Below are 27,968 nucleotides of genomic sequence, written 5' to 3'. Positions count from 1 at the left end.
CTTCTGGTCTGTTGTTAGACACAATCTGTTGCATTTGCTGTCCTTAAAATTGTGGTGTCCTCCATCTTGAAATTCAAGCTAACGCCAATCTTCCTTCCTTTCCTCAGCTTCCTTCTGGATTAGTTGCATGTGTGAGCCTACCCAAGGAAGGATCATAGAGCGAACAGGATGACAGCCACAATGGTACACAACCAGTTGCTTTGGCTGTGTCATGGTGTTGTTTCAGAGAGTAAGGGAAAGTGGAGGCAACTTCAACGAATAAGCACTTGTTTTTGCACAGAGTGCCAACAATCACTGAAAACGAACAAGGTTTTGGCACTGTCAAAAGCATACGTATTGGTGGAGCCCTACCCTCCTCATATATAATGGTAAAGAAATGAATGTTTCCCTTCCAAGGGAAGAAGGGAGAAATGACTTGCCTGTTTAGGAATGTCAACCGCAATCGTTTTTCAGCCCAAACAGCATTGCAATTGCAGGAGATGGTCTTTTGGCTTTTCTTTCTGCGGAAGACTGAGCTATTGTTGCCAGCTTTTATTACTCGAGCGTCTCTCTAGCTTGGTGCTGTCCCATTTTGCCTTCAGAGAAGGGAAGGGGGGCTAATTGACTTGCTGAGCCTTCAGAGAAAAAATTAGTCAATGCAAATGGCTTTTCAAAAGCTTTTGCAGAGGGATGAGTTTTAGAGAGAAATGAAGCAACTCTCTCAGGCAGGCTCTGTTGAATAGGCAAGTTGATCTGCCTGACACAGCTGTTATTAAACACAAATGCACAGCCTCATTCTCATTCCCACTGCTTATGGCTGACATAGGAACCTTACAAAACCCAGGGCACCTCAATATGGATTGTTTTGTGGAGGAGGAATTGTTTCAATTGTTACGTCGCGCCAGAAAATACGAAGGCGCTCTGACAGAGAGGAAACCACCACAATGAGAGGAAGAAAAGGGAGAGGTTTATAATTTTATTTAAAATAAACTTTTAATGGACTACACAGGCACAATTATGGCTCATTCTCTTGGCCATAAGCGACAGCACAAATCACTGTAACATTGTGTATATTTTGTTTTCGAAAAGAGGAAAACTTTGAAAAAGTGGGAAACATAATAATCACACAATCACTTAAATAAAACAGGCAGACAAACATCACAGTGCAAAAGAACAGACAGGTTCAGTTTAGGCTGTGGTCATCCTGCACCTCTGATAAATCCTTTCTGTTAAAAATAAATTAAAACCCCCCGATACTTATGAAAACCCACAGCTTTCCCTTCAATGGGATTTATGCAGGTGTGCATCTCTCTCGCGCTCTCACACACTCATACACACTGTCACACTCTTCAGTTTATATGCATATTTGTGTGCACTAGTACTTTGAAAAAGGCCAACACATGCTAAAGCCAATGGGAAGACTCACGTTAAGCCCTTTGTACAGGACACTGTAACTTAACACTAACACCTTTACTTCTTCTCCAAGCGGGTGCCTTCCAGATCTGTTGGACAACTCCTATCCTTTGCAGCCAGTTAGGGTCATTGGGGAAGGCTTGTGTTACGGGATCAAATGGGGGGATATTAAAACCACACAATACTGAGAGGAGTCTTCCTAGTTAATACCCTGTGAAAAACAATGGCAACATATTTGAGAAAGAAAGCCAGATCAGCGGTCAAATTAATCCTGTCATCACAATATGCATGGGATGACAGGGTGTCCAATAGGGCAAGTGTCAACTCACTGGTCCTGAAATCCCTGGTAGACCCGCAAGATAAGGAAGGCAGTTTTCAGTGACTGATCAGGACCTGAGGTGGTATAAAATCTGAATCACTTTAGGTGAAACTTCAGGAGGCACTGATATATACATATACATATATATATGGACCCTTTTTGGATCAAAAAATATTCTATTTTGAGCAATATAGCACTTTTAAGCCAATGCACCAGGATTCAGAGATGTGTCAACCAGGCTACTTGGTGAAATTAGCGACATTTCAACATTGGGGACTCCCCCCCCCCCTTGGAATGCTTTCTCTGCAGATAACATAAATTGGCAATATACTTCTAAGCCAAGCCAAAACTGTTTGAAAAGCAGCACGCATGAAGCCAGCCTCATTTGCTATTCATTCCCTCCCTGCTCTGTTTTAGTAGGCACATGTTCTTAAGGGAAGGTGCAAGAGGATCAGACAGAGTTCCTTCAGGAGAACTGACTAGAGAAAAAAAAGTATCTAGTTTTATGACAGCATTATTTATTCATACTTATAGATAAGGAGGGGAAAATCTATCACGCAAGAATTTTCAGTTGGAACATTTTTGAGATTATCTGGGGATAATCCTAGGAATGCTTGAGGACCACCAACTTTCTGAATTCTGATACTAATCTGTCTGATCTACACATATCAGAATTAATATGTGGATGTTAATATATTTTTTCATCAGTTTTCAAACCACCAATCAGGTTTGCTCCAAATGTTTTCAACATACTCTTCAAAATACGTATGCGGCAACAACGAGGAACATTTTGAGAGAAACTGTCTGAGCAAATGCTGATTGATTCCAGTATTCAACTTTTATTGGAACAAAGTTAAACTTTCAAAGCTGGTACTCTATCATAGGTTGGGGAGAGGAGTATCAATGTGCAAACTATCCCAAGAGTGGAATTTAAAATTCTAGAGTGTGTCTTCTCTTCTGAACTCTATTTCCCCTTGGATCAATGCAAGCACCGAGGAATTTAAATACATCCCATGCCAAAATGAATCACCTCAGGGAAAAAAATGTGGTAGGGATGGTCAGTTTCCCATGCTGACCTGCTTTTATCTTGGATGTGGTTTTAACATGGTGTAGAGGCCATCAAGTAATACTACTGTAAAAACTATGGTGGTATAATCCCATATAACTGAGATGTTCCTGTGACAGATGTGGAAGGCTTAGCGGGTTTTGCTCTTACTTCAGACTCTTCAAGCAATGCTGGTACCATATTTGAACAGCTACTGAAATTTGTTGAAGTCGCTCACTTGTTGTGGGAGAGTATTTATCTGAAGTCATTTCTGAAATAGATATTATTGAATAAGGTATGTAAAGGCCTTAATGGAACTGATATATTTGGTTCTGATCAGAAAGCTGAAACTTAGATGGCAGAAATAGTCAACCTCATGAATGAAACTATTGTTACTATTATCGATATTATTTGCATGGCCCTGGTATGCTTGTATACTCCAATTGTATATAGATGTATATCATTGCTGTGAAAAGTTGCTCAGCTTTGGTGGCAGCTGTTCTGGACTATTCATAAAAACATGTGGATGGAACAGAGAAAGGGTAGCATTACATACAGGAAACAAAAATTATGTGATGAAAGACCAAGATGTTTTACCGTAACACTGTACTCCTGCAGAGTTCAGTTGAAGGAATTAAAAAACAACACTTTCCCTCATGTAGTCTTCCTGTATTTAGGTAACTGCCAATTCAAGAAAAGGGGTCTAGACTATATGTAGGGGAACTTCACGGAGGCATATTACCTAAGTGCAATTCCTCACTTATACTCTGAAATGGTAGTGGTCAGGAATACCTACAATTGAATGTTTAGTTTTGACTTCTACTGAACTTCACCCTGTCTCTATTTGGGATAATGTGACAAGATTCCATTTCTCTCAGACTCAGCTCTCTTTAACTTGTTTTGAAATTCAACAGTAGGAACACTGGTGGCACAGTGGTTAAATGCCTGTACTGCCATAACTCACTCACAAACCACAAAGTTGTGAGTTTAACACCAGCCAGGGGCTCCAGGTCAACTCAGCCTGGCATCCTTCCATAGGTTGCTAAAATGAATAGCCAGTTTGTTGGGGGAAATTAGCTTACACTTTGTAAAACCACTTAGTACATTGGTAAGCAGTATAGAAATGCATTTGCAATTGCTGTTGCTATTGCTAACAGTAGACAAATCTCTGCATAAATTGCTCTGCCAAAGGATGGTGAGATGTATGTACACTCACTGAAAATAACAAGGGTGCACACAGAATGTTTACACTTAATGATCTCTGCAACCAAGTGACACTACAGATGTTCTCATCTTGTTGGATACATACACTTTGGGGGGTTTTCTTCTGATGAAATTTTTGGAGATATAGGAGCAACCAACAGCAGTGGTAATGCACTTTTATAAATACTTATACTAGTGGCACACGAGTAATAATGGCTCTGTTGCATCCAGGTAATTTTAAGCAATATAAATTATGAAAATGGTCCTCTGTGCTCCACAATACATTTTTGCTGTTAATGGCCTGGTTATGTAAGTATTCCTGTTGGTTATTGAATAATGCTGCACCATAAAAATGTTTCGGTACATGAGGTAAAACAGCTGACTATCGAGTAAATATTTGTAAACTAGTCAGTAGTGTCCACTCCCATGTGGTGGTGGTGCCTCTGGTAAGGATTGTCTCTAGTTTATTAGGCAAAGGAGCAAGTAAAGGAGATCAGGAGCATAGGTCTGATTTGATGCCTGGCAGGCTCTCTTGCCCTTGCAAAAAGTGCCACATTAATTCCAGCTATCTATACCACTTTGAGCAACTGGACCACAGCTTGAAGACCCATGACTTGAAACAACAATATCAGAATCACCTGTGCAAAGGAGCAAGGGCATTTTCTTCCATGTGGGGACTGTAAAGAAGATAAAGGAGAAACTCAATTGTGTGGTTTTGCTTTTGTTTTTTAAAAAAGGATTGTTCTTTTACTTCATTTAGGGAGAAACTCTCCAGTATTTGTGAAAAACGAAACAACAGAGAGACACTTGGCATGCAGAATTAATCTGAACATTCCATTAGATTAGCACCAGCCGATTCAACATACATTTTTACAGAGATTTATTTTCTTTTGCCCTCAAACAGGTAAATTAGAATCCTGGAATTAATACCAGATTTAATACTGGTCTGTATGAGGCTAAAACAAATCAGGAAACAAGAGACACTTATTATTTATAAGCCCAGGTCACCTGAGGACTTCTCTTTTCACATTGTACAGTACAATAAGCAGTATTTTACACAGGTATCGGAATAATGATTATTCCATTATGCTTTTAAACCGGCACATAAATGTACTTCAACGTTGGGGGAAAGGTCTACTTAAAAGAGAGAGTTAATTTCACAGCCTTATTGCAAATGTGAAAAAGAGACTGAAAGATTTAAAGTTTGAATCTTGACTCAAGAGATTTACCAACAGAGAAAAGCACAGTGCTGCGGAGAGGGTAATGCAGGGAAGTAGGCTCCAGCTTTCTTGGGATGCCCAAGAAACTGGGGTGTGTTAGCACATAAGTCAATGGCAGCCCAGCACTTGAGTTTTAATACAAATTAACCCATGCCTGGCATAGTGATGCTGTGCCTTTTCCCATCCTGATTCACATCACTGGATACATCTGGCAGGGAAGCACATATCATAGTCATGTCAGGTCATCAGGTAATCTCTATTAGATGTTAGCATAACAGAATAAAGGCTCTGGTAGGGAGGCATTGGTGTCAGCTGCAGCTGTGTTCATTGCAGATTCTACCTTTCAGTTAGAATTTGCCAAATGTTCTGGCCAAGAGGCACAACCCACATCCCAGGTCTGACTGAAGATGAGGTGGGGCTCTATGCTCTACAGGTCAGGTAGAAGCCAGCTGCAGCTGCATTGCCAAGGCAAAGAGAGTATTTGATGTGTTATTCCAGGGGTAGGCAACCTGCGGCCCGGCGAGGCCTTGGGACCGGCCCCAGCCCGGTCCTGCCGCCGATTGCCGCTGGGGCCTTTGGCCTCTCACGCGAGGGGCATGGTGGGGCAATTGTCTATAGAAGCCTCAGAAACATGCATTTATCTCAACATTTTTTTAAAAATCAGCAATTTTTTTTGTGTGTCCTCCACGTTTTATAAAACGTGTCCTCCATTTGAAAATTTTGTCCTACATTTGTCCCGGTTTATTTGTTTATTTAATTTTTTAAAAAATTATTTTATTATCTATTTTTTGGCTTCGGCCCCCCCAGTTGTCTGAGGGACAGCAACCTGGCCCCCGGCTCAAAAAGGTTGCCTACCCCTGTGTTATTCTATCTTGTTATGAAGGCAGGAAAAGAACCATGACTTGTCATTGTACATAACAGGACAGTCCCTCTTGGATGAGAGAGAACCAGAATGTAGCTCTGATTTACATTTGGGTGCATGATGAACATCTGGTGTTCATCTTGGCTAGAGAAGCAGAAAACAGCTGATTTCTGTGTGTGATTTCCCCATGTCCATGTGGTTAAAAAAGAATCTAGCCCATAGGTTATCTGGGTGAGGACTATTATTTGCACAGGTGCTGTATGCAAACCAAGGAGACCTGTCCTGCAGAAGCCTTATTGAGTTTGAAATCCAGTCATGTAAACATCAACCTTCAACATACTAAATCCTTCTCCTCCTCCTTGGAAACTACAGAACCATCACCACTCACATTGTATGCACACAACAGAAAACAGACCTGATTCTCTGCCATTTAATCTAAGAATCAGCACAAAAAACCCTTTGCACTTTATTATTGTACCAAAAAAGGGGAGAGGGGGATTAAAAATATATATTAAACCACTATTAACTACATATCCTATTCATAAATAAATGAAGACACTTTGCGATTGCAAAATTACTCATTTGAGATATTCAAATCATATCGTCATTGTGACAAAAAAAGGAGAGGGGGAAATCTCCATGTTTTATCAATCTGTGCATGAAAAAAACAACACAAAATTTGGGCTGGGGAGGCAGGATACAGTTTCCTGATCTTGCGTGCTGGCAAGGCCATTGGGCCAGTTTTCTTTTAGCCTCCCCCTTTGACAAGAGTTAAAGGCCATTTGCAGCTTCTGTTTGAGTGCTTGGAAAATTATTCCCTCAAATGGGAGAAGAACAGGTTCTTGGTCACAGGTGGAAAAGTTGGAAGGCCATTCTTTGGATTTGGCAACATTTCCATTCATTGGCAGGTGGGCAGTCTTGGAAGATGATGCATTTCTTCCATGCTTGAATGCACTCTTCTCTCCTATAAAAAGAAACCCACATTTCCACGCAGGACATGCAAAGTAGTGCAACGATTCCATTACCACAAATCGGTCTGCTATTGGAAAGGCAGAGCTGGGCACCTCCGTTCCACGCAACGTTGCTGTAGCCAGTGCAGGGGCATCCCTCCTGCTGCTTTACCCCTCATCTCCCATCCACAGGAAGGAGCATGGATCAGAGCAATTACAAGGTCCGCACAGCAACAGGGTAAAGGAGTGACAAATGTTCAGCTCCTTTTATTGGGAGTTTTTTTGCAGTGTAGTAGTGGATCACTTCTGGCACACTGTCAAACGGAGGGCTATTCTGACCCAAAATGTATTTCTCTTTGGTTTTTGTCAACTTCATGTGCATAAACCCTTGGTTGCTCCTGTAGAAAGAAAAGAAGGGGGGAATTAAGATTATGATATAGATGGCAATCTGTTGGCTAGTCCCAACTAGAATAGATCCTTTTAATCTATTGTTGACTCAACATGTAAATAATCCTATTAATTCAATGGGTCTACTCTAATCAAGACTAACTACAGCATTTAAGACTGCAGCATGTAAATTATTCCCATTGAACCATAAAATCTACCTAAGTTTAAAATATCAAGAGCGTAGATACCCTGAAGGCACCAGATACCATCTGATCTTGGAAGTTAAGTAGTGTCAACTTTGGTTAGGTCTTGGATGAAAGACCACCAAGAAATACCAGGTGCTGTAGGCTATATTTCAGAGGAAGGTGAAGGCAAATTACATCTGAGTATTTTTTGCCTAAAAAAAATACCTATGAAATTCACAGGGGTATGACTTGAAGGTGCACACATGTCCAAAGTATGACAGTCTCAGTTTAGTCATTTGAGTCTTCCTGACAAGTGGATTGAAGGCACACAGGCACACACACACACACACACACACGTAAAATATCAATTTTATATACACTAGCACATCAAACCATTGTTTTCAGAAATCTTTTAGGGTACTCATGTTTTCAGAAATCTTTTAGGGTACTCAACAACAGCTGTAATAATGAAATGCCAGTTTGAAGTGCTGCAAAAGTAAATTTACAGAAAAATAGGAATTTTATGAAACCCCCCTTGCACCAGATTTATTTGATCAAAGGGACTGCCAAGCACACAAACCATCAAACAAAAACAATGTTGATTGTTTTATTCCTCTACAGCAGGGGTAGGCAACCTTTTTGAGCCGGGGGCCAGGTTGCTGTCCCTCAGGCGACCGGGGGGGCCGAAGCTGGGGGGTGGAGCTTCGACCCTCCGGGGCGGGGCCACGTGCCAGGGGTGGAGCTTCCACCCTCTGGGGCGGGGCCACATGCCGGGGGTGGAGCTTCCACCCTCCGGGGCGGGGCTGTGTGCTGGGGCGTGGAGCTTCCACCCTCCAGGGGCGGGGCCGCATGCCGGGGGCGGAGCTTCCACCCTCCGGGGGCCAGGCCTCCCCATTTTTGCTGGCCCCTGACGGGGCCCTAGGCCCCGTCAGAGACCAGCAAAAAAGCTGGGGGCTCCCAGGGCGGCAGGGGGCCCTGCAGGAGGGCTCCCAGGGTGGCGGGGGGCCTCTGCAGGGCCCCAGGGATGGCAGAGGGCCCTGCAGAGGCCCCCTGCCACCCTGGGAGCCCTCCTGCAGGGCCCCAGGGATGGCCCTGCAGAGGCCCCCTGCCACCCTGGGAGCCCTAAAGCAGGGCCCCAGGGATGGCAGAGAGCCCTGCAGAGGCCCCCTGCCGCCCTGGGAGCCCTCCTGCAGGGCCCCAGGGATGGCAGAGGGCCCTGCAGAGGCCCCCTGCCACCCTGGGAGCCCTAAAGCAGGGCCCCAGGGATGGCAGAGGGCCCTGCAGAGGCCCCCTGCCGCCCTGGGAGCCCTAAAGCAGGGCCCCAGGGATGGCAGAGAGCCCTGCAGAGGCCCCCTGCCGCCCTGGGAGCCCTCCTGCAGGGCCCCAGGGATGGCAGAGGGCCCTGCAGAGGCCCCCTGCCACCCTGGGAGCCCTAAAGCATGGCCCCAGGGATGGCAGCGGGCCCCGCAGAGGCCCCCTGCCACCCTGGGAGCCCTCCTGCAGGGCCCCAGGGATGGCAGAGGGCCCTGCAGAGGCCCCCTGCCACCCTGGGAGCCCTAAAGCAGGGCCCCAGGGATGGCAGAGAGCCCTGCAGAGGCCCCCTGCCGCCCTGGGAGCCCTCCTGCAGGGCCCCAGGGATGGCAGAGGGCCCTGCAGAGGCCCCCTGCCACCCTGGGAGCCCTAAAGCAGGGCCCCAGGGATGGCAGCGGGCCCAGCAGAGGCCCCCTGCCGCCCTGGGAGCCCTCCTGCAGGGCCCCAGGGATGGCAGAGGGCCCTGCAGAGGCCCCCTGCCACCCTGGGAGCCCTAAAGCAGGGCCCCAGGGATGGCAGAGGGCCCTGCAGAGGCCCCCTGCCGCCCTGGGAGCCCTCCTGCAGGGCCCCAGGGATGGCAGAGGGCCCTGCAGAGGCCCCCTGCCGCCCTGGGAGCCCTCCTGCAGGGCCCCAGGGATGGCAGAGGGCCCTGCAGAGGCCCCCTGCCACCCTGGGAGCCCTAAAGCAGGGCCCCAGGGATGGCAGAGGGCCCTGCAGAGGCCCCCTGCCGCCCTGGGAGCCCTCCTGCAGGGCCCCAGGGATGGCAGAGGGCCCTGCAGAGGCCCCCTGCCACCCTGGGAGCCCTAAAGCAGGGCCCCAGGGATGGCAAAGAGCCCTGCAGAGGCCCCCTGCCGCCCTGGGAGCCCTCCTGCAGGGCCCCAGGGATGGCAGAGGGCCCTGCAGAGGCCCCCTGCCACCCTGGGAGCCCTAAAGCAGGGCCCCAGGGATGGCAGAGGGCCCTGCAGAGGCCCCCTGCCGCCCTGGGAGCCCTCCTGCAGGGCCCCAGGGATGGCAGAGGGCCCTGCAGAGGCCCCCTGCCACCCTGGGAGCCCTAAAGCAGGGCCCCAGGGATGGCAGAGGGCCCTGCAGAGGCCCCCTGCCGCCCTGGGAGCCCTCCTGCAGGGCCCCAGGGATGGCAGAGGGCCCTGCAGAGGCCCCCTGCCACCCTGGGAGCCCTAAAGCAGGGCCCCAGGGATGGCAGCGGGCCCAGCAGAGGCCCCCTGCCACCCTGGGAGCCCTCCTGCAGGGCCCCAGGGATGGCAGAGCACCCTGCAGAGGCCCCCTGCCACCCTGGGAGCCCTAAAGCAGGGCCCCAGGGATGGCAGCGGGCCCCACAGAGGCCCCCTGCCGCCCTGGGAGCCCTCCTGCAGGGCCCCAGGGATGGCAGAGGGCCCTGCAGAGGCCCCCTGCCACCCTGGGAGCCCTAAAGCAGGGCTCCAGGGATGGCAGCGGGCCCAGCAGAGGCCCCCTGCCGCCCTGGGAGCCCTCCTGCAGGGCCCCAGGGATGGCAGAGGGCCCTGCAGAGGCCCCCTGCCACCCTGGGAGCCCTAAAGCAGGGCCCCAGGGATGGCAGAGGGCCCTGCAGAGGCCCCCTACCGCCCTGGGAGCCCTCCTGCAGGGCCCCAGGGATGGCAGAGGGCCCTGCAGAGGCCCCCTGCCACCCTGGGAGCCCTAAAGCAGGGCCCCAGGGATGGCAGAGGGCCCTGCAGAGGCCCCCTGCCGCCCTGGGAGCCCTCCTGCAGGGCCCCAGGGATGGCAGAGGGCCCTGCAGAGGCCCCCTGCCACCCTGGGAGCCCTAAAGCAGGGCCCCAGGGATGGCAGAGAGCCCTGCAGAGGCCCCCTGCCGCCCTGGGAGCCCTCCTGCAGGGCCCCAGGGATGGCAGAGGGCCCTGCAGAGGCCCCCTGCCACCCTGGGAGCCCTAAAGCAGGGCCCCAGGGATGGCAGCGGGCCCAGCAGAGGCCCCCTGCCACCCTGGGAGCCCTCCTGCAGGGCCCCAGGGATGGCAGAGCACCCTGCAGAGGCCCCCTGCCACCCTGGGAGCCCTAAAGCAGGGCCCCAGGGATGGCAGCGGGCCCCACAGAGGCCCCCTGCCGCCCTGGGAGCCCTCCTGCAGGGCTCCAGGGATGGCAGAGGGCCCTGCAGAGGCCCCCTGCCACCCTGGGAGCCCTCCTGCAGGGCCCCAGGGATGGCAGAGGGCCCAGCAGAGGCCCCCTGCCACCCTGGGAGCCCTAAAGCAGGGCCCCAGGGATGGCAGCGGGCCCCGCAGAGGCCCCCTGCCACCCTGGGAGCCCTCCTGCAGGGCCCCAGGGATGGCAGAGGGCCCAGCAGAGGCCCCCTGCCACCCTGGGAGCCCTAAAGCAGGGCCCCAGGGATGGCAGAGGGCCCTGCAGAGGCCCCCTGCCGCCCTGGGAGCCCGCCTGGAGGGTCCCAGAGACGGCAGCGGGCCTCCCAGAGGCCCCCTGCCGCCCTGGGAGCCCTCCTGGAGGGTCCCAGAGATGGTAGCGGGCCTCCTAGAGGCCCGCCGCCATTGCCGCTGCTGCCGCGGCGGCCACTCTGGGCGCCGCCATTTTGGGCGGCAAAATGGCGGCGAAGTCTCGCGCGACCTCCCCCGAGGTCGCGCGTGACTTCGCCGCCATTTTGGGCGAAAAAATGGCGGCGCCCATAGCCCCAGAGGCCGCTATGGGCGCCGGCATTTTTTCGCCCAAAATGGCGGCGCCCAGAGCGGCGAAAAGCCGCGACGGGCGGCCGCGGCGGCGGCGGCGGCGGCAGGGGCAGCCGGGGGCCGGCGGCCAGGCCTTCGCGGGCCGCATCCGGCCCGCGGGCCGGAGGTTGCCGACCCCTGCTCTACAGTGATCAGATGTGAGAACAATGCATTCGGCTGAGTAAAATGAAACCACTTTACTGACAGCTAACTGAGGTGCATGTATATGGACATTCCCACTGGTCAGAAATTTAAGAAAGAAGGTCAGAGCTAGAGACAGAAAGTACTGACTTGCTGTTAGAAACATGGATGTGACAGAGAAGACAGTAAGCATTTTTACAGTATGTGCAGTATTTTAAGATTCTATGTGAGAGCCAGTGTGGTGTAGTGGTTTGAGACCAGGATTCAATTCCCAGCTCAGCCATGAAACCCACTAGGTGAGCTTGGGCAAGTCACATGTTCTCAGCCTCAGGAGAAGGCAATGGCGAAGCTCCTCTGAAGAAACTTGCTAAGAAAACCCCATGAAGGCTTAAGGGTGCTATAAGTTGGAAATGACTTAAGGCACAAAACAACAATGTGGGTGACATCATATGAATGACAGTGGTATTATAAACACACCATGCACAGTATGCAGACTAAAATGCATCTTCTAATGTATCTACCTAGACTTAAATCTAGCTCCTAGTCCCAACTTGAGTATACTCATTGCATTAGGAAAGTGTTGACTTACCATTCAGCAAGTGATTCAATTAGTCTGCTGCAGTTGGGACTAGATACTGGATTTAGATCCTGAGATTTAAATGGCAGTGATTTAAAGAAATCTATTCATGATTTTGGATGTTAGAAAGAACTGTGGACACCTGCTTCTGCATCCAGCCTGTGAGACCTGTTTGTAAGGTCTCAAAAATATCTTGTATATCAAATTTTAACCACAGTTAAGAAAAATAAGCCATGATTGAGTGTCAGGTCAACAGTGGGACTTGCACAGCTGGCCATTTCAGAATAAAAAGTAAAAATACAAGACATTAAGTGAAACCCTGACTGTGTAATCGAAAGAGAACTTCCAGTTTTGTTCCAAGGGGAGTGGGTGGGATGGGAACCTTTAGGGCAGGCATTTAATTCTGTATCTCAAGACTACATAGAAGAACAATCTCAAGTTGAGAATAATGCCTTTATTCCTCCTAAAATTGCTTGAGAATTTCATTTTTAAAAGTGAATGTTTCCTATGAAAAGCTGAAGCAAATCTCAGGCTCACATTATTCAGATTTCTTGAAGCAATTTTGTGATGAAATGACCCTTCTCTGTAGAGTAGAAATCACTGCAGGCACTGTAATTATAGCTCCTGCAAGCTTAAAAAATCTTGATTTAAATTTCAATTCTTTACAAAAAAGATTCTCTTTTGAAACATAATTGCTCTCTAAATGATTTCCTTTAAGCCAAGGGTGACATATCTAAATACATTATTATAAGCAGATATATTGTTCTGTTCTTTCAGTTCATTATGTTCCCCCCTCTCCTGCTAGTAAATGGTTTAAGATTCTACCACTAAATTAATGGGGTTGAAAAATAGGTGCATATTAATTTGTTTCTAGAGCACAGGGCAGTCTGTTTACATGCCTTCAAAAATTTAATGCAAGAACATAATTTCCTGACAGAATTTCCTATCATATATGGTGGTGGCCTTTATAGATGGCACAATGGTCTCTAGATAAGCTGTGGGTTTGGATTTTATGGTGGCTATTATGTCAGACTGATTATTAAAGATCTCAGTGAAAACTGATGATTGTTGTTGTGTGCCTTCAAGTCAGTACTGACTTATAGCAACACTAAGAGGACCCTATCATGGGCTTTTCTTGGCAAGATTTATTCAGAAGGGATTTGCTGTTAAGCTGAGAGCATGTGACTTTTGAGAGCATGCAATTTCCCCCCCACCCTTCCAAAATAATGCATGCCATGACACAAATACTGCAAGAGTTTAGAAAAGTTCAGAATGTGGCATAGCATGTGGCCATCCCATGTCTATTGGAGTATGGAGGCACTCTTGCCGTTAGGAAACCCACCAAGGGCAATGGATGTTGAGCTAGCTGACACGTCATTTTTCAGGGTCTCAAATTCCATTTTCAAACATACCCAGAATACAGATGAAAAACTACATTTCCTCCCTGCCCCAGTCTTCTTTAGTTTTATTGCTAATAGTTTTTATGATGCAATGAAATAAAAGCATACAGCTTTCTAATCAGCTTTCCACAAGCAGCAACCTGACTGCATCTATGCATTGCAAAACTCTTTACCCAGTGCTCCAGCATGAAACAAAACCTGTTTTTCTGCACTCCTTCACAATGTTTTCTCATCCTGACCAACATTAACTTCTAATACTGCTCCCTGGCAGATCACTGCTGGTTCTGAGATCCAGTAATGGACCTAATGGTGCTTCTATCCTTCAAATCTAGAAATCCACTTGCTGACCCTTGTGTATAACTTGTGTAAAGAGTCGTACCTCTGGATGCACAGCTTTGATTATTCGCGAGTCCCTAGCTGTGTGTGTGCACAGTCCTTCCCCTCATTCTCTCCCAAGCTTTTCCCCTGTGAGTGACAGAAAAGCCAAGGACAACCGGGAGGGTGTGCGCACACAGCCATGGACTCGGGAATAATACAGCTCCCAGAAGCTGCTGGCATGCCTCCTTCCTTTATCCCCATGGCCCCTCTCAAGCCTCGAGAAAGAAGGAAGAAGCGGCCAGCCAGCTCTCTTCCCTCCCAAGACATGAGAGGGGTATCTGGACCTTTCTCAAGCCTTGGGAAAGAAGGAGGCAGTGGCCAACGCACATTGCCCCGCCCTTCCAGCACCTCAGACAGCTTAGAATCATAGAATCATAGAGTTGGAAGAGACCACATGGGCCATCCAGTCCAACCCTCTGCCATGCAGGAAATCCAAATCAAAGCATTCCCGACAGATAGCCATCTAGCCTCTGCTTAAAGACCTCCAAGGAAGGAGACTCCACTACACTCCGAGGAAGGAGTGTGTTCCACTGTCGAACAGCCCTTACTGTCAGGAAGTTCTTCCTAGTGTTGAGGTGGAATCTCTTTTCCTGTAGCTTGCATCCATTGTTCTGGGTCCTGTTCTCTAGAGCAGCAGAAAACAAGCTTGCTCCCTCCTCAATATGACATCCTTTCAAATATTTAAACAGGGCTATTATCACCTCTTAACGTTCTCTTCTCCAGGCTAAACATCCCCAGCTCCCTGAGTTGTTCCTCATAGGGCATGGTTTCCAGACCTTTCACCATTTTAGTCGCCCTCCTCTGGACACGCTCGTTTCTCAATGTCCTTTTTGAATTGTAGTGCCCAGAACTGGACACAATATTCCAGGTGGGGCCTGACCAGAGCAGAATACACTGGCACTATTACTTCTCTTGATCTAGACACTATACTTTTATTGATACAGCCTAAAATTGCATTGGCCATTTTAGCTGCCGCATCGCACTATTCACCCATGTTCAACTTGTGGTCTACTTGGACTCCTAGATCCCTTTCACATGTAGTTTCATTCAGCCAGGTGTCCCCCATCCTATATCTGTGCATTTTATTTTTCTGCCCTAAGTGCAGTACCTTACATTTCTCCGTGTTGAATTTCATTTTGTTAGCTTTGGCCCAGCTTTCTAGTCTATTCAGGTAATTTTGAATGTTGATCCTGCCCTCTGGAGTATTAGCTATTCCTCCTAATTTGGTGTCATCTGTAAATTTGATAAGTATGCTCCCAATTCTGTCATCCAGGACACTGATAAAGATGTTGAATAACACTGGGCCCAGGACAGAGCCCTGTGGGACCCCACTGGTCTCTTCTTTCCAGGATGAAAAGGAGCTATTGTTGAGCACCCTTTGGGTTTGGCTGGTCAACCAGTTACAAATCCATGTAACAGTTACTTTGTCTAGCCCACATTTTACAAGCCTGTTTGCTTGCTAGACCTGTTTGAAGCTTCGGAAGGGAGACATATTCATGAGAGTCCTCCACCCCTAACCCTCATGAATCTGGAGGGATGACTATATTTTATGTGATTTTATATTGGATATAGGCGTTTTAATTGTTTTGATTTTTATTGCCATTTTAAAGGTTTTATCTGCCTTGGATCCCTCCGGGGAGAAAGACAGGATATGAATGAAATAAAAATAAATAAATAAATAAATAAATAAATGACCCTTCCTAACACTTAGCATCAAGCTGCTGGAAAACGTTAAGTCGAAGAGGGGAGAGTCATCCTTCATCATAACGCTTTTATCTGCAGAGACAATTGCTCCTCTCCCCTGCCATTCTCTTCAAGGCCAAAGCCCAATAGGCTCTGCAATGAGCCATACAAAGCCTATACATTAAGTGTTTCAAAAATTACAGTGGTACTCATAGCTTTAACACCACAATATTTTCTTCTCTTAAAAGGCAATTATTCTGTGCACACCATATTGAACCACCCAAAGTATATTGCAGAAAGACTTTTCTAAAGATGTAGTGAGTATGCACAGCTATGAGTCAACATTTGCTTGAAAGAGATATAAGGAAAAGCAAGAAGTAAAGTCAGATGAATTACCTGGTAAAGTTTAACAGGAAACTGCTAATTAAAATAGGCTTGTAAAATAACTACTTGGATTGCGTTCAAACACTCCCAGGTAACGAGGCAAGGAAGTTTTTGAAAACTGCAAAAGAGTAGCCATCAAGGTGCCACTAATAACCAACACAAGTGGGTATGGGCTGACAGGTTATGGAAAGTTTTGGCAAGCTAGTAATGTTTGTGGGATTTCTCATAGAGTTGAATTAATACATGACAATCTTAATTAAAAGTAGCAATTTTAAAAAAAACAAAGCCAGAGAGGAATGCATGTTTCCTAGGCAAGAACAAGCCAGGGCTTAATCATCTGAGAAAGAACACCTATCTGATGCAAGAGGATAGAAGTCTGTGGAGAAATGCTGGTGAAAGGGAAGACCATCTTGGCACTCCTGGTAGAGAGGAAGCAGCCTACATGATGAGATCATGGCAGGATAAAAAAAAGGGCTCAGAGGCACAAAGAGAATGACTAAATAAACTTATGACATCTCCTCCTGTTTTGGTAGTTAGATCAGGAGGTGACTAACAACTGGCTAAAACTGATGTGACTCTGTAAGCTCCATCACCTTATACTTGACTTAGGAGAGCCCTTCTGAGGGTTATGATGGTCCAGGAACTTTGTGGATAGAGAGGCATTGAAGTGATCCTCAGTACTCCTGTAGCACCAGCAGACTGGATGGTAAAACTGTTGCTGAACCGCTCACCCTACATTTGGGAGGATTACATGCCAGAATGCCCTCTGTGCATATTTCTCTAAACACATAATACTGGTTTGTCAGAAAGAATGCCTCTATCCTAACTGTTCTTCCCCAACAGCCAAGCTCTCTCTCTCTCTCTCTCTCTCTCTCTCTCTCTGTGTGTGTGTGTGTGTGTGTAGGAAACATTCAAGAATGTAGTCGTTCCCATTTTAAAGGAACAGAGTCCAAAGAGTGCTAATATATGAGCAGATGGTTAGACTGAACTAGTCATAAACTCATTGAAGAAGGTAGTTTAGTTTTCAAAGGTATCAAGCTCAGTGAGCTCTCCTCCACTGACAAAATGCTACATTTATATGATATCTCTGTCCTCATCAGTTAATCATTAATGGATGTGTGACACTGTCTGGTGCTCAAGTTAGGAGCATGGTTATATGAACTTTGCCTAAAGCTACCCAAGAGCCAGAAAGAGGATGTCAGCAGGTACAAATGCAAATAGAGGGATATGGTGGAAAGAGAGAAACTAGAGGCAAGTCACAAAAGGGAGATATGTTAGTAATAAGAATAAAAGACACTCTTCCACAACCAGACACTCAGTAAAGTTTTTTTTTTGTAGTCTGCCTATATCATCTTTTGATCTCACAGTTTCAGGTGATAATTTATTGTGTGCAAATGTATGTACATGTGTGCGCGTGTACACACGCTACTTCAAGTTGCTTGTCAACTTATGGCAACTCTATAAATTTCATACGATTTTCCTAGTCAATGAATCCTCAGAGGTGGATATGCCAGTTCCTTCCTCTGAAATATAGCCCATAGCACTTGGTGGTCTCCCATCTAACTATTAACCAGAGCTAACCTTGCTTAGCTTCCAAGATCAGACAGGTGCCTTTAGAGTATTTAGGGTGGGATCCCCCCCCCCAAAAAAAAAAAAGTGTGGGAGCATTCTGACTTAGGGCATCTAAAATAGTTTAGTCCAGAATTCCATCATTGCATTTTTATTAATGTGTACAAAGAAATATTTAAAATACATGCCTAAGAATATAATGTGTGAACAAGACAAATCATGTTTCCAAATGCATGTGCAAGGGGGAACTTTGACTTGCAACATCCCCCTAATTGAGTGTGCCTACTGTGGCAAACACCCATGAAGATGAAATAATCCCAAACCATTCAAGCCTGGAAGACAGTTCCCAAGACTGGAGGCCATATTGACTATCAAAGAATTCTCTCGCTGAAGGAGTTTGCCTCTTTGCTGAATAGTGCTGCACATATATGATAAGACAGCTCTGTCCATAAGTGCTAATTTTCAGTAGTCATTTTGCACAACTTGACTATCAGACCCTTGTAAAATCTGGTCACGGCACTGATGAATGAAATGAATAGGCTAACAGAAGTTTTTATCCCTGGAAAAAGACCCCAAGAGCCTTGTAGTGGGCCATCTTCCAGTGCCCAGGGCCTCGAAGGGGGGTGGACTCAGAGCCTGGCAGCCATCTTTTGCCCTGAAAGCTTCCAGCCAGCCACATCAACTCAGGATTTCAATCAAGCCCCTTAGGCTGCATTAACAACGAACAAAGCTCCAGCCATGACTTTCTCATGCATATGTCATCATTTGCTGCTCCTTTGATACCCTGAGTGGAAGAAGCCAGCAATAATTAGAGGGAGCAACATGCCAAATTAATGCTCCCCTTGCTGTACAATAGATGTACAATTTTCTCCCTCCCAAAGAAAAAGAACATTTCTCATCAAAAAGATTATCAAAATGTTCCCTGTTAGACAGACCCCCCCCCACCTCCATTCCCCTTTAATGTGAACCATCTTCTTCCTAATAATCAAGGCATTTAATAATACATCACACTTCTTTGCAGCTGTTGGGGCGTATCGCCTACAGCAGTGTGTTGCTTCCTAAGACCTCTTACTTTCAGTTGTAATTGCTTAATGCATTTTTCATGAAGAGCACAGGGTAATAGTTATGTTAAATTGCCTCCTTTTTCATGATAAAATGACTTTAAAACACTCCCGTGTAACATTTATGCAATTGGAGGCAGAGCAAGTGCCCAGTGATTACGACCCTATTACTTGGAATCCCATGCATTGTCAGGCTCACTTCATCTTAAAAGAAGAAAGAGAGAATCATCACTCCCAATCAGAATACAACTCATTTTTCTCTACTAAGCCTTATTTCTGAAATGGGCAATGCTCTTATCTCCATCATGGTCAGAAGCAGCTGTGGACAACCCCAATCTGGCACTGATTGAAATCCCGAACTCTTGAGCATGTAGGACAGGCAGCCTCAACACTGATGATCATGACATAACCGACTGCTTTTGGTGGAGAAGAAAGGAGGAAAAATGCAACGGCAAGCTCCCAGACAGTGAAGAAATTGCAGAGGCTGCGTTTATTTGAAAGTCATAGACAGGTTCCAAAGACTGTAATATCCATGCTGATGTTGTGGGAACAAAATTCAACAGCACACAAGAGTTACCAGCAGAAGTGAGTTTCTGTGACTGCTGCAACATAGAGCAGAACTTCACATAGCACAGAAAGCCCAAGACATTTTGCTGCTGGGAGAAGAGCACCAAGGGTACTTCTCCACCAGTCGGTCAAGGTGCAGAGCCAGTAGCAGCCTTACTGGACTGTCCACTGAAGCAGAAAATCCCACAAGTACCTCTCCCCATCCCTGTCAGTAAACTTGCCTCTTTTTCATGACCCTCTAAATTTTTGCTATATTTAGGGATGCCATATCCCGCCTGGGGGCGGGACAACCCGTTTTTTGGTGGGTTGGGAGCATCCCGTCCCGCTTTTGGCCTTTGCCTGGGTTTGCTCCAGGTTGACTTGGCTGCTGTTGCTGCTCCTGCTGCTGCTGGCCCGACCACTTACATTGCTGCTGCTGCAGCTGCTGCCGCGGCCCTTGTGTGTGCCCGCCCACCGGCATGGCCCTTGTGTGCGCGCGGCGGTGCCGCAGCCTTCACGTATGCCGCCGGGCCCTGCCGGAACTTCTTCATTGTGCCCTCTTTGGGCTGCCTTGCACGCTCTTGCGCGGCCGCGCATAGGGCTGAGCAGGAGCTCTTCCTGTTCAGGCTGCCTGGCCAATGGCTAGACAGCCTGCCCCTGCTGCAGGAGCCTCCCCCAGCTCCAGTCTTCCCCATTGGCCAGCCAGCCTGAAGAGGAGGAGCTTCCTCTCTTTCGAGCCTCGCACGGGCCCAAGGCTGGAGCCTGGAGAGGGCTTTGCAGGCAAGCTGCTTCCTCTTTTTCCCCCTCTTTCTCTTCCTCTTTCCCTCCTCCTCCTCCTCCTTCTTTTTCTTCCCCTCTTTCTCCTATTGTTCTTCCCCTCTTTCTCTTCCTCTTTCCCCTCCTCTTCCTCCTATTGTTCTTCCCCGCTTTCTCTTCCTCTTTCCCCTCCTCTTCCTCCTATTGTTCTTCCCCTCTTTCTCTTCCTCTTTCCCCTCCTCTTCCTCCTATTGTTCTTCCCCTCTTTCTCTTCCTCTTTCCCCTCCTCTTCCTCCTATTTTTCTTCCCCTCTTTCCCCTCCTCCTCTTATTTTTCTTCCCCTGTTCCTCCTCCTCCTCTTCTTTTTATCTTTTTTCCTATTCTTCTTCTTTCCTTCTTTCTCCTTTCCCTTCTTTTTTCTCCCTCTCCCCCCTCCTCCTCTGTTGTTGTTGTTGTTGTGTGCCCAACTCCTTTCTGACTTATGGCAACCCTGCCTCTAGCCAACCTTTCTCTAACTCGCTTAATTAAACCCCCTTCTATTTAATCCTCTTTTTCTTCCCCTATTCCTCCTCTTTTTATCTTTTTTCCTATTTTTCTTTTCTCCTCCTTTCCTTCTTTCTCCTTCCTTTCTTTTTTCTCTTCCTCCCCCCTTCTGCCTCTGCTGCTGCTGTTGTTGTTGTGTGCCCAACTCTCTCCTTGGCCAGGCCTGCATTTCCCAACAAGAGGGAAGCCAGGACTTGTGGGGGCCATGTGGGGGGGGGGCTGAGGGGGAGGCAAAAGGCAAAAGGGAGCCCAGGAGGGAGCCCATCACACTGCATCCACACTGGAGAAGTAACCCAGTTTGGCTGGCAATGCTTTAAATCTTTTCTGACTCAAGGCTATGGAATTCTGGGAGCTGGAGTGTGTTGTGGGAACCAGAACTCAAAGCCTGACTCTTTTATGTCTCAAGGATATGGAATTCTGGGAGCTGGAGTATGTCAGAATTTCTGGCTTATGGCAACCCGATGGAATAGGCCACTTTTGAGAAATTCCAGCAGATCAGGACTGACTGCTAGAAAAGGCCATAACTGGTCTATCTAGCTCCCTTTGTCTAACCCCCCTTCTATCTAACCCTTTATTTACCCCCCTCTCTTTAAGCCCTCTCCCTCCAAGAGAATGCCAGCTCTGTTTCAAATGCTAAGCATACTTGTGAGTGGGACATGTAGTCTGCCGGCACAAGAGAATGCCTGTTCTGTTTCAAATGCTAAGCGTACTTGTGAGTGGGACATGTAGTCTGCCGGCACAAGAGAATGCCTGTTCTGTTTCAAATGCTAAGCGTACTTGTGAGTGGGACATGTAGTCTGCCGGCACAAGAGAATGCCTGTTCTGTTTCAAATGCTAAGTGTACTTGTGAGTGGGACATGTAGCTTGCCGGCACAAGAGAATGCTTTTGGTTCAATGCTAATGTTCTGTGGACTTTTATTTGCAATGAATGATATCTAATCCAGATTGGTGTATTTTTTGTGCTTTTAATGCTAACAAGTCTGCTTGTTTTGACAATAATAGTGATGATGATCATATTGATATCAGTCAGCTTCTGAGGCATGCGCGCACTGTTTCTGAAGTCGAGATGGTGTGACTTTCCATAGTGCATTTTGGTGCTTTGAATGCTAACAAGCTTGCCTTGCTTGGATAATGAGAGTGATGATGATGATGATGGTGATATTGATATCAGCAAGCCTCTGAGGCATGGCCAATGTAAGTTTCTCTGATTTTTACAAACTCATGCGCAGTGAAGAAAAACCAAAGTCCCTTGACCAAGTACACACTTCTGAGAAGTACACTTGGTGCAAGAACTGTGAAACCACCTTGACATGTTCAATATGCATAGCCATGTTAAGCCATGCTAAGTGTTAAACCCAAGGGGTTTGGTTATGGAATAAGCTTCTGAAATATGCAAGAAGCAATGTTAAGTAAAGCCATGTGAAATGCCCAAATGTGTGTCGTTTGTGTTTTGGAATGGAGGGGGGGGGGTGGTTTGCCAGAAAGGGAAGTACATTTCTGCCATCTGTCTAGGAATAGTGCCAAAATGTCCTCCATTTTGATCATGCCTAAGAAACATGCATTTATATTAACATGTTTTTAAAATCATCAAATTTTTTGGTGTGTCCTCCATTTTTAATAAAAAAAAGTGTCCTACATTTGAAAATGTTATCCTACATTTGTCCTACATTTGTCCTGGTTTGGAGGTCCTGACATATGGCAACCCTAGCTATATTAGGCTGCTGCTGTCAGGAACAGTAATCCTGTGGATTACTCTCCTTCCTCTGACATGCAGTTAGATATAGACTGTGGCTGGAATCCTCTACCATGGTCTATTACATTATGTATACTGTACTTAGCTATGTAGCAGAAGTGCCAAGAAACTGTGTTAGTGAATTGTGATGATGTGTAACTGGACACTGGCAAGAGTGTCCTGATGCAGATTGGGTTATACTGATGCATATCAGCCCTCTTTAGCTGGTGTCCTGATTCACGATGGTTCCAATGTGCATAAGTCTCATGTGCTTTAGTCCCAATGCATATCTGTCACATTGCCAACTCCCCTACATAATGACATAACAGCAGTCCCTTGCTGATTACAGGCATTACAGAAGTGCCCAATTCTAATTCCCATAGACATTAAGTTCCCAACAAGATGCTAACCTGTATTATTTCCTTGCCTCTATTCCACATCATTAACAGCTGGAGCTGGGAGCAGAAATAATTTTTATAGTGAGAAAGAACAGAACTCAGCGAAGAACTACCATTTTTGGTAGCAGACCTGAATCTAGTCTTATTGTAGCTGCATCCCAAATATGAGAGCTGGGAGACCCTTGATACAAATCTCATCTCGGCCATTAATTCACCAATGTGGCTTTAAGCAAGGCACTGGTTTCACAGCACCATCTTCCCCAACTACAATGTGGGGATAATAATATAAGTCTACATTATTGGACTGTTCTAAATGTTATTGGGATTATGGCTAGCATGCTATTCTCTTATTCTTGTGATGAATCCAAAACCCTCTCACCATCCAGCAGTTGTCAAAACTCAGGAATCCTTGCTAGTGCTTCTTACCAGAGGGAGAGGAAGCACAATTTAGACCATGAAGATCTGGCTGCTCTTAGCTACTGGGGGAAAGAAAAGATGGGAGCACTCCATTGGATAGTGCATTTTCATTTCTCTTCCTCACCTGATCTGAGACCAGCTGCTTTGTTATGGTCTGAATCACTCTCTTTCTTCTTCCCTTCCCCACCAGTAATCCTCCTAGGACAGGTGTCAGGTGGTGGGAAGAAGTGGAACTGTGCACAGGTAGGATCTTGCCCAGTGTAATGAAATGGGCAACACAGAGGCAACAATAGTATTACCACTGAGAAGACTGATTCTTTTTCCCCTAGCACTGAAAGATGCCCACCCAGCTTTAGTGGTGAGACCTATAAAATTTTAATTTTTGGGGTGTGTGAGTGTGTGTGATCTTGATTGCTCTGGGTCCCTACTGATCAACACTCTGAGACATCTCACATCATGAAGTCGAAGATGCATGGCCAGAAAAGTCCCTACAAACACCATTGTTGTTATGGCTTCTGGGACCTACTTGTTCTTTCATCTTTGCTAGTGTGCAAAAATATCCACTTTAAAGCAGTTAAACCATGGTCAAATGATGGATTACTATCTGGAGAGAAAGAACGCTGGAAATCAGGAGGCTATCCTGACTCATTCTCATCCCCTCTCTTTTTCCCTCTTGAAAACAACCTGACATTTCCATTTGCTCAATCCATTTATTTCCCAGACTTTACAGCTCTCCTCTTGCTCTCTAAAATTTTGTGCTTAGCATGAGAATGTAGCTGAATTTCCTGGCAGAGTAGCCTCCAATTAACTAAATGGCAATGATCTCTCTTACTAAAGAAAGAAAGAAGTAGCAAATGTGAGAAAATTTTCAAAAAGGGTGGAAGAATGAAAGTGACAAAACATTCAACACCTGGCCTCAACAGTTAAGTCTGAACTAAATCTGGCTCATTTGCCAGATTTGGTAGAACCAATCAAAAATATAAGGAGTAGTGGCTTCTACATGCGTACATCATTGTGGATGCACCCAAATCCTCCAAGACAATTGCCATTAATTTTTTAAAAAAGGTTCCAAATCAAGGATCCCTTGAAACCCACATACTTTGCTTACCCTTGAATTGGTACCCTCTTGGTTCTGCCAATGTACTCATGCCAATGTAATTATCCAAGAAGGACAGCAAAAATGCACATCCTTGCAAAGTTGCCCCAAGTAATTTTGCTGAATGAAGTGAATCCTCCCATTCCATGTACAAAAGCCAACAGGACTGATAATTTAATATTTCTCCAACACTTGCAATGAGACAGTGCCTCCTATCTCCATCTCTAACACATTAGCTTAGGTATTGCAGTATTGGCTATGTGGCACATAATCCTCTCTTTCAACTCTGTGCTGTTATCAAAGGCTTAATAGCATAACAGACCTTGCTCTCTGTCACTTAATGTGGAACTTGATTAAGGAGAATGAAGTCTATATTAAGTGTATGAATGTCAAAAAATCAAACAAATTGGAACTCTCACAAAGGCCAAGTCCCCAACTCATCGTTTACAAGTTGTAAAGATGAACTTCTGAAGCCATTTTCTGATTCCATCCTTCTATTTGTTTTCAGGATCGAAGTAAAAAGCAGAAAAATCCAAATCAGAAGCCCTTTGTGAGCTGCTACACCAGTTTAAGTTGAGTGCATCACAGCTGCATGCATAGCTAGACTTTCAAAGAATGGGAAATAGTTTACTAAAAGTTCTTTTCTTTTTGCACTGAACATTAAAAGTCACATGCTGGGTGGTCAGGCTCTTCCACCTGGAATGCTTAGCAAGCTACTCCTTTTTGTGACGTGGGGTGGGTGGGTGCATGATGGGTTCTTTTCGAGAGCCAAACATGAAGCAATATTTCATTTAGTATCTGACAGCCATTATTTTCACAGAGCAATTAACAGTGCCTCTCTTCTAGTTCCAGTTGACATCATGCTGCTCTGTAGCATCACCCCCAACAAGTGGGAAAGCGAAAGCACTGTGTCAGCTGCTTTTTGTGAGGAATAGGTTTTAATCAGCTGCTTTGAAAAGAGGTACAAAAGATGGAGCAACCTGGCCGACACCATCAAATTACAGGGCACTGGGCAGAAAGCCAGTATGCAAACAGCAGGGGCCACTGTCACTTCTGTTTAAATGCTAGATGGACTCGAAATACATTTTAAACAAAAGCCTCTCTAATGAAATGTTTATTTGGAGAGATGTGAGGCACCCTCATATAGTTAAAGGCAGCACATCTCAGAGGAACAATGATTACATTTCAAGCCATTGGAGTGCAAACAATGGCACTACATACGCTTCCAAGCAAGCACTGGCTGCCAGACCCATAAAGACTCATGGTTTGGGTTTATTTTTGTTTTTGGAGACTTGATTCCATTAAATAATCTGGGATTCTGGATTAGTTCCTGCAAACCTCATTGGGCAGAGTTCTGCTTGTGGGCATTGCTGCTAATGGATATGAAATGGGGAGGTGAATTTTATCAGTTCTTGCTTTCTTGTGAAGCCTTTTGTGTCCTCAAAAATCTGTTCCATAGGTCTGGGGGGATGTGGTCAGAAGAAAGAACACTGCAAAGACAGATTGTTCCTTCATACTGCTGGAGTCTTCCACTGGGTCTCTGTCTTGTCCCTGAAATTAGACTGTTCCTGATTCATAAGCAGGATCCAAGCTGAAAGGGTTTCACACCATCTCCACAGAAAGAAGGTATTCAAAAGGAAAATCAATGTGCATGACACAGGAAGGATTTGGGAACAACAGCCAGCAAGCATGAAGGCCTTGCTCATGATTTTCACTATCAATCCATGTCAGTTTTGCATTCTGATCCAAGAACTTCAGTAGACTTTCTCCATGAATGGAAAAAGTTATTCATAGAAATTTGCCTCAACATAAAATCCTCAATGAGGCAATCACTCTGCTTACAATTCCTGAATTGTGAATCCATATGAACAAAAGATCCACAGATGCATTTTGAGTAGTCTGATCAGTGCCCAGTTGTACCCATCTGTCTGCTGAAATGTTTTCACATGGTCACCAAAATCTGCAGAATTAAGGATAAGGTGTGTGTGTGTTATACATGGGAATGTTTAACCCTCAGTCTGATCTTTTCTGTTAACAATAGGTCATTGTTGTTCTCAAGTTCAGGGTGACTTCTTTGGGTTTCTTGAATAGGCAGATAAACTGATAGAAAAACTGTATGTCCATTATCCATGTTCTCTTGCCATGTGGAGTGACACTGATGTTCGAGACCTGATTTCAACTTATACACCACAACAAGGAGGAAGGGGCTGGTTTTCTTCTCCATGTGCTTTTGGTGAGATCGAACATTATACATTGAATTATTGCATTCTGGGAGTCACTGCTGGGAGGGGTTTGAATCCTAAATTCTACAGAAGGTTGGCAGAGGTGCGCGCCGTTAGGTGCGCGAATTTTAATTTTTCTATATAGCCACACAGCTTTGGGAGAATAGAGGAGAAGCTGACCTGAAAACATTGTTGGAGGGGGCACTTTAAATTTTCACTTTTCTTTTCCTTAAGGGGCTTGTGGGGACTTTACCTCAGAGGAAGTGAGTCAGAGACTTTCCTCTGGAAGGAGCAAGTAGCCAGGAGCTCTACATAACTATAGGCCCAGTGACTTGAACTCAGTGCCAGAGCTTGGGGACAAAGGCCAAGTTTAGCAGGGGAAGCCCACAGTCTTGTTCAGTGTCTCCTTAAGACTTCTCAGTATGGACACTGAAGGCCCTGCTGCAGTCACCTGCAACACTTGTGGGATGTTTGTCTTCTTGCCTAGGGATATGGGGAACTTCACCTGCACTAAGTGCAAGTTGGTAGCCCTCTTAGAAGAGAAAGTTCAGCAGCTGGAGGCTCAGGTCACTACACTCCAGCATCATAGGGAGCAAGAGGTTTTCCTGACCAAAACGGACCAGATGGTCCTGGACAGGAAACACACAGAGAAAGTTGTTGGGGAGGAGGAGGTCACTTCACACACAACAGAAGGATATAGTTGGAGGAAGGTCACACACAGAAGTAGGGAAACCAGGGAACATTCTGTAAGCTTACAGCTACAGAATCGATTTCAGTCTCTCTCTATTATCAAGGATGATGAGGAACAGCAGCAGGGACAGACCTCAGGGAAAGAGCAGGGGACCCAGAGAGCTCCACCAAAGGGAACAGGTGCCGCTAAGCCTCAGAGGAGGCGTGTGGTGGTTATCGGGGACTCTTTGCTGAGAGGCACTGAACCAGTGGTTTGTGGGCCTGACAAGATGTCTCAGGAGGTGTGCTGTCTCCCTGGGGCAAAGATCCGTGATGGAGAGGCTGACAAGACTTGTCAAGCCTACTGACCATTATCCCTTTCTTTCGGTTCATGTGGGAACCAACGATACTGCAAGGCACAGCCTTCAGAATATCATAAAGGATTATGAGGCTTTGGGTAGGAAGTTGAAAGAGATGGATGCACAGGTTGTCATCTCATCTCTTCTCCCAGTTGAAGGGCATGGTCCAGGAAGAGAGAAGAAAATAGTGGATGTAAATAACTGGCTCCGTAGATGGTGCCGCCAAGAACGGTTTGGATTCTTGGACCATGGGCTGCAGTTCCATGAGGAGGGACTTCTGGCAACGGATGGGTTGCATCTCACGCCAGCTGGCAAAAACATTTTTGCCAACAGTCTCAAGAATTTGATCAGGAGGGCTTTAAACTGAGTTATGTGGGGGAGGGAGACAGTATTCTGGTAGGCAAAAGGGCTGGAGAAAATAGTCAAACTGACACAGAGGGAACAAGGCAAACAGTGCAAGG

The 27,968-nt window shown here is 46.5% G+C and overlaps 1 protein-coding gene across 1 annotated transcript in view; it reads right to left on the bottom strand.

Annotated features, from left to right (window-relative positions):
* Positions 1–953: 953 nt before the first annotated feature.
* The window catches only part of SHB (SH2 domain containing adaptor protein B), a 196,836-nt gene continuing 169,821 nt past the window's right edge, over positions 954–27,968 (bottom strand). The window contains exon 6 of the mRNA XM_089488758.1: positions 954–7,389. Within this exon, the coding sequence (XP_089344884.1) occupies positions 7,206–7,389 (184 nt within the window). The 3' untranslated portion in view covers positions 954–7,205. The remainder of the gene's footprint in view (positions 7,390–27,968) is intronic.

Source organism: Sceloporus occidentalis, unplaced genomic scaffold (assembly GCF_023333645.1).
Source record: "Sceloporus occidentalis isolate IW3139 unplaced genomic scaffold, rSceOcc1.0.p SCAF_1, whole genome shotgun sequence".
NCBI classification, from domain to species: domain Eukaryota; kingdom Metazoa; phylum Chordata; class Lepidosauria; order Squamata; family Phrynosomatidae; genus Sceloporus; species Sceloporus occidentalis.
Note: the sequence above shows the minus strand (reverse complement) of the source record. Positions and strands in the feature narration are given on the sequence as shown.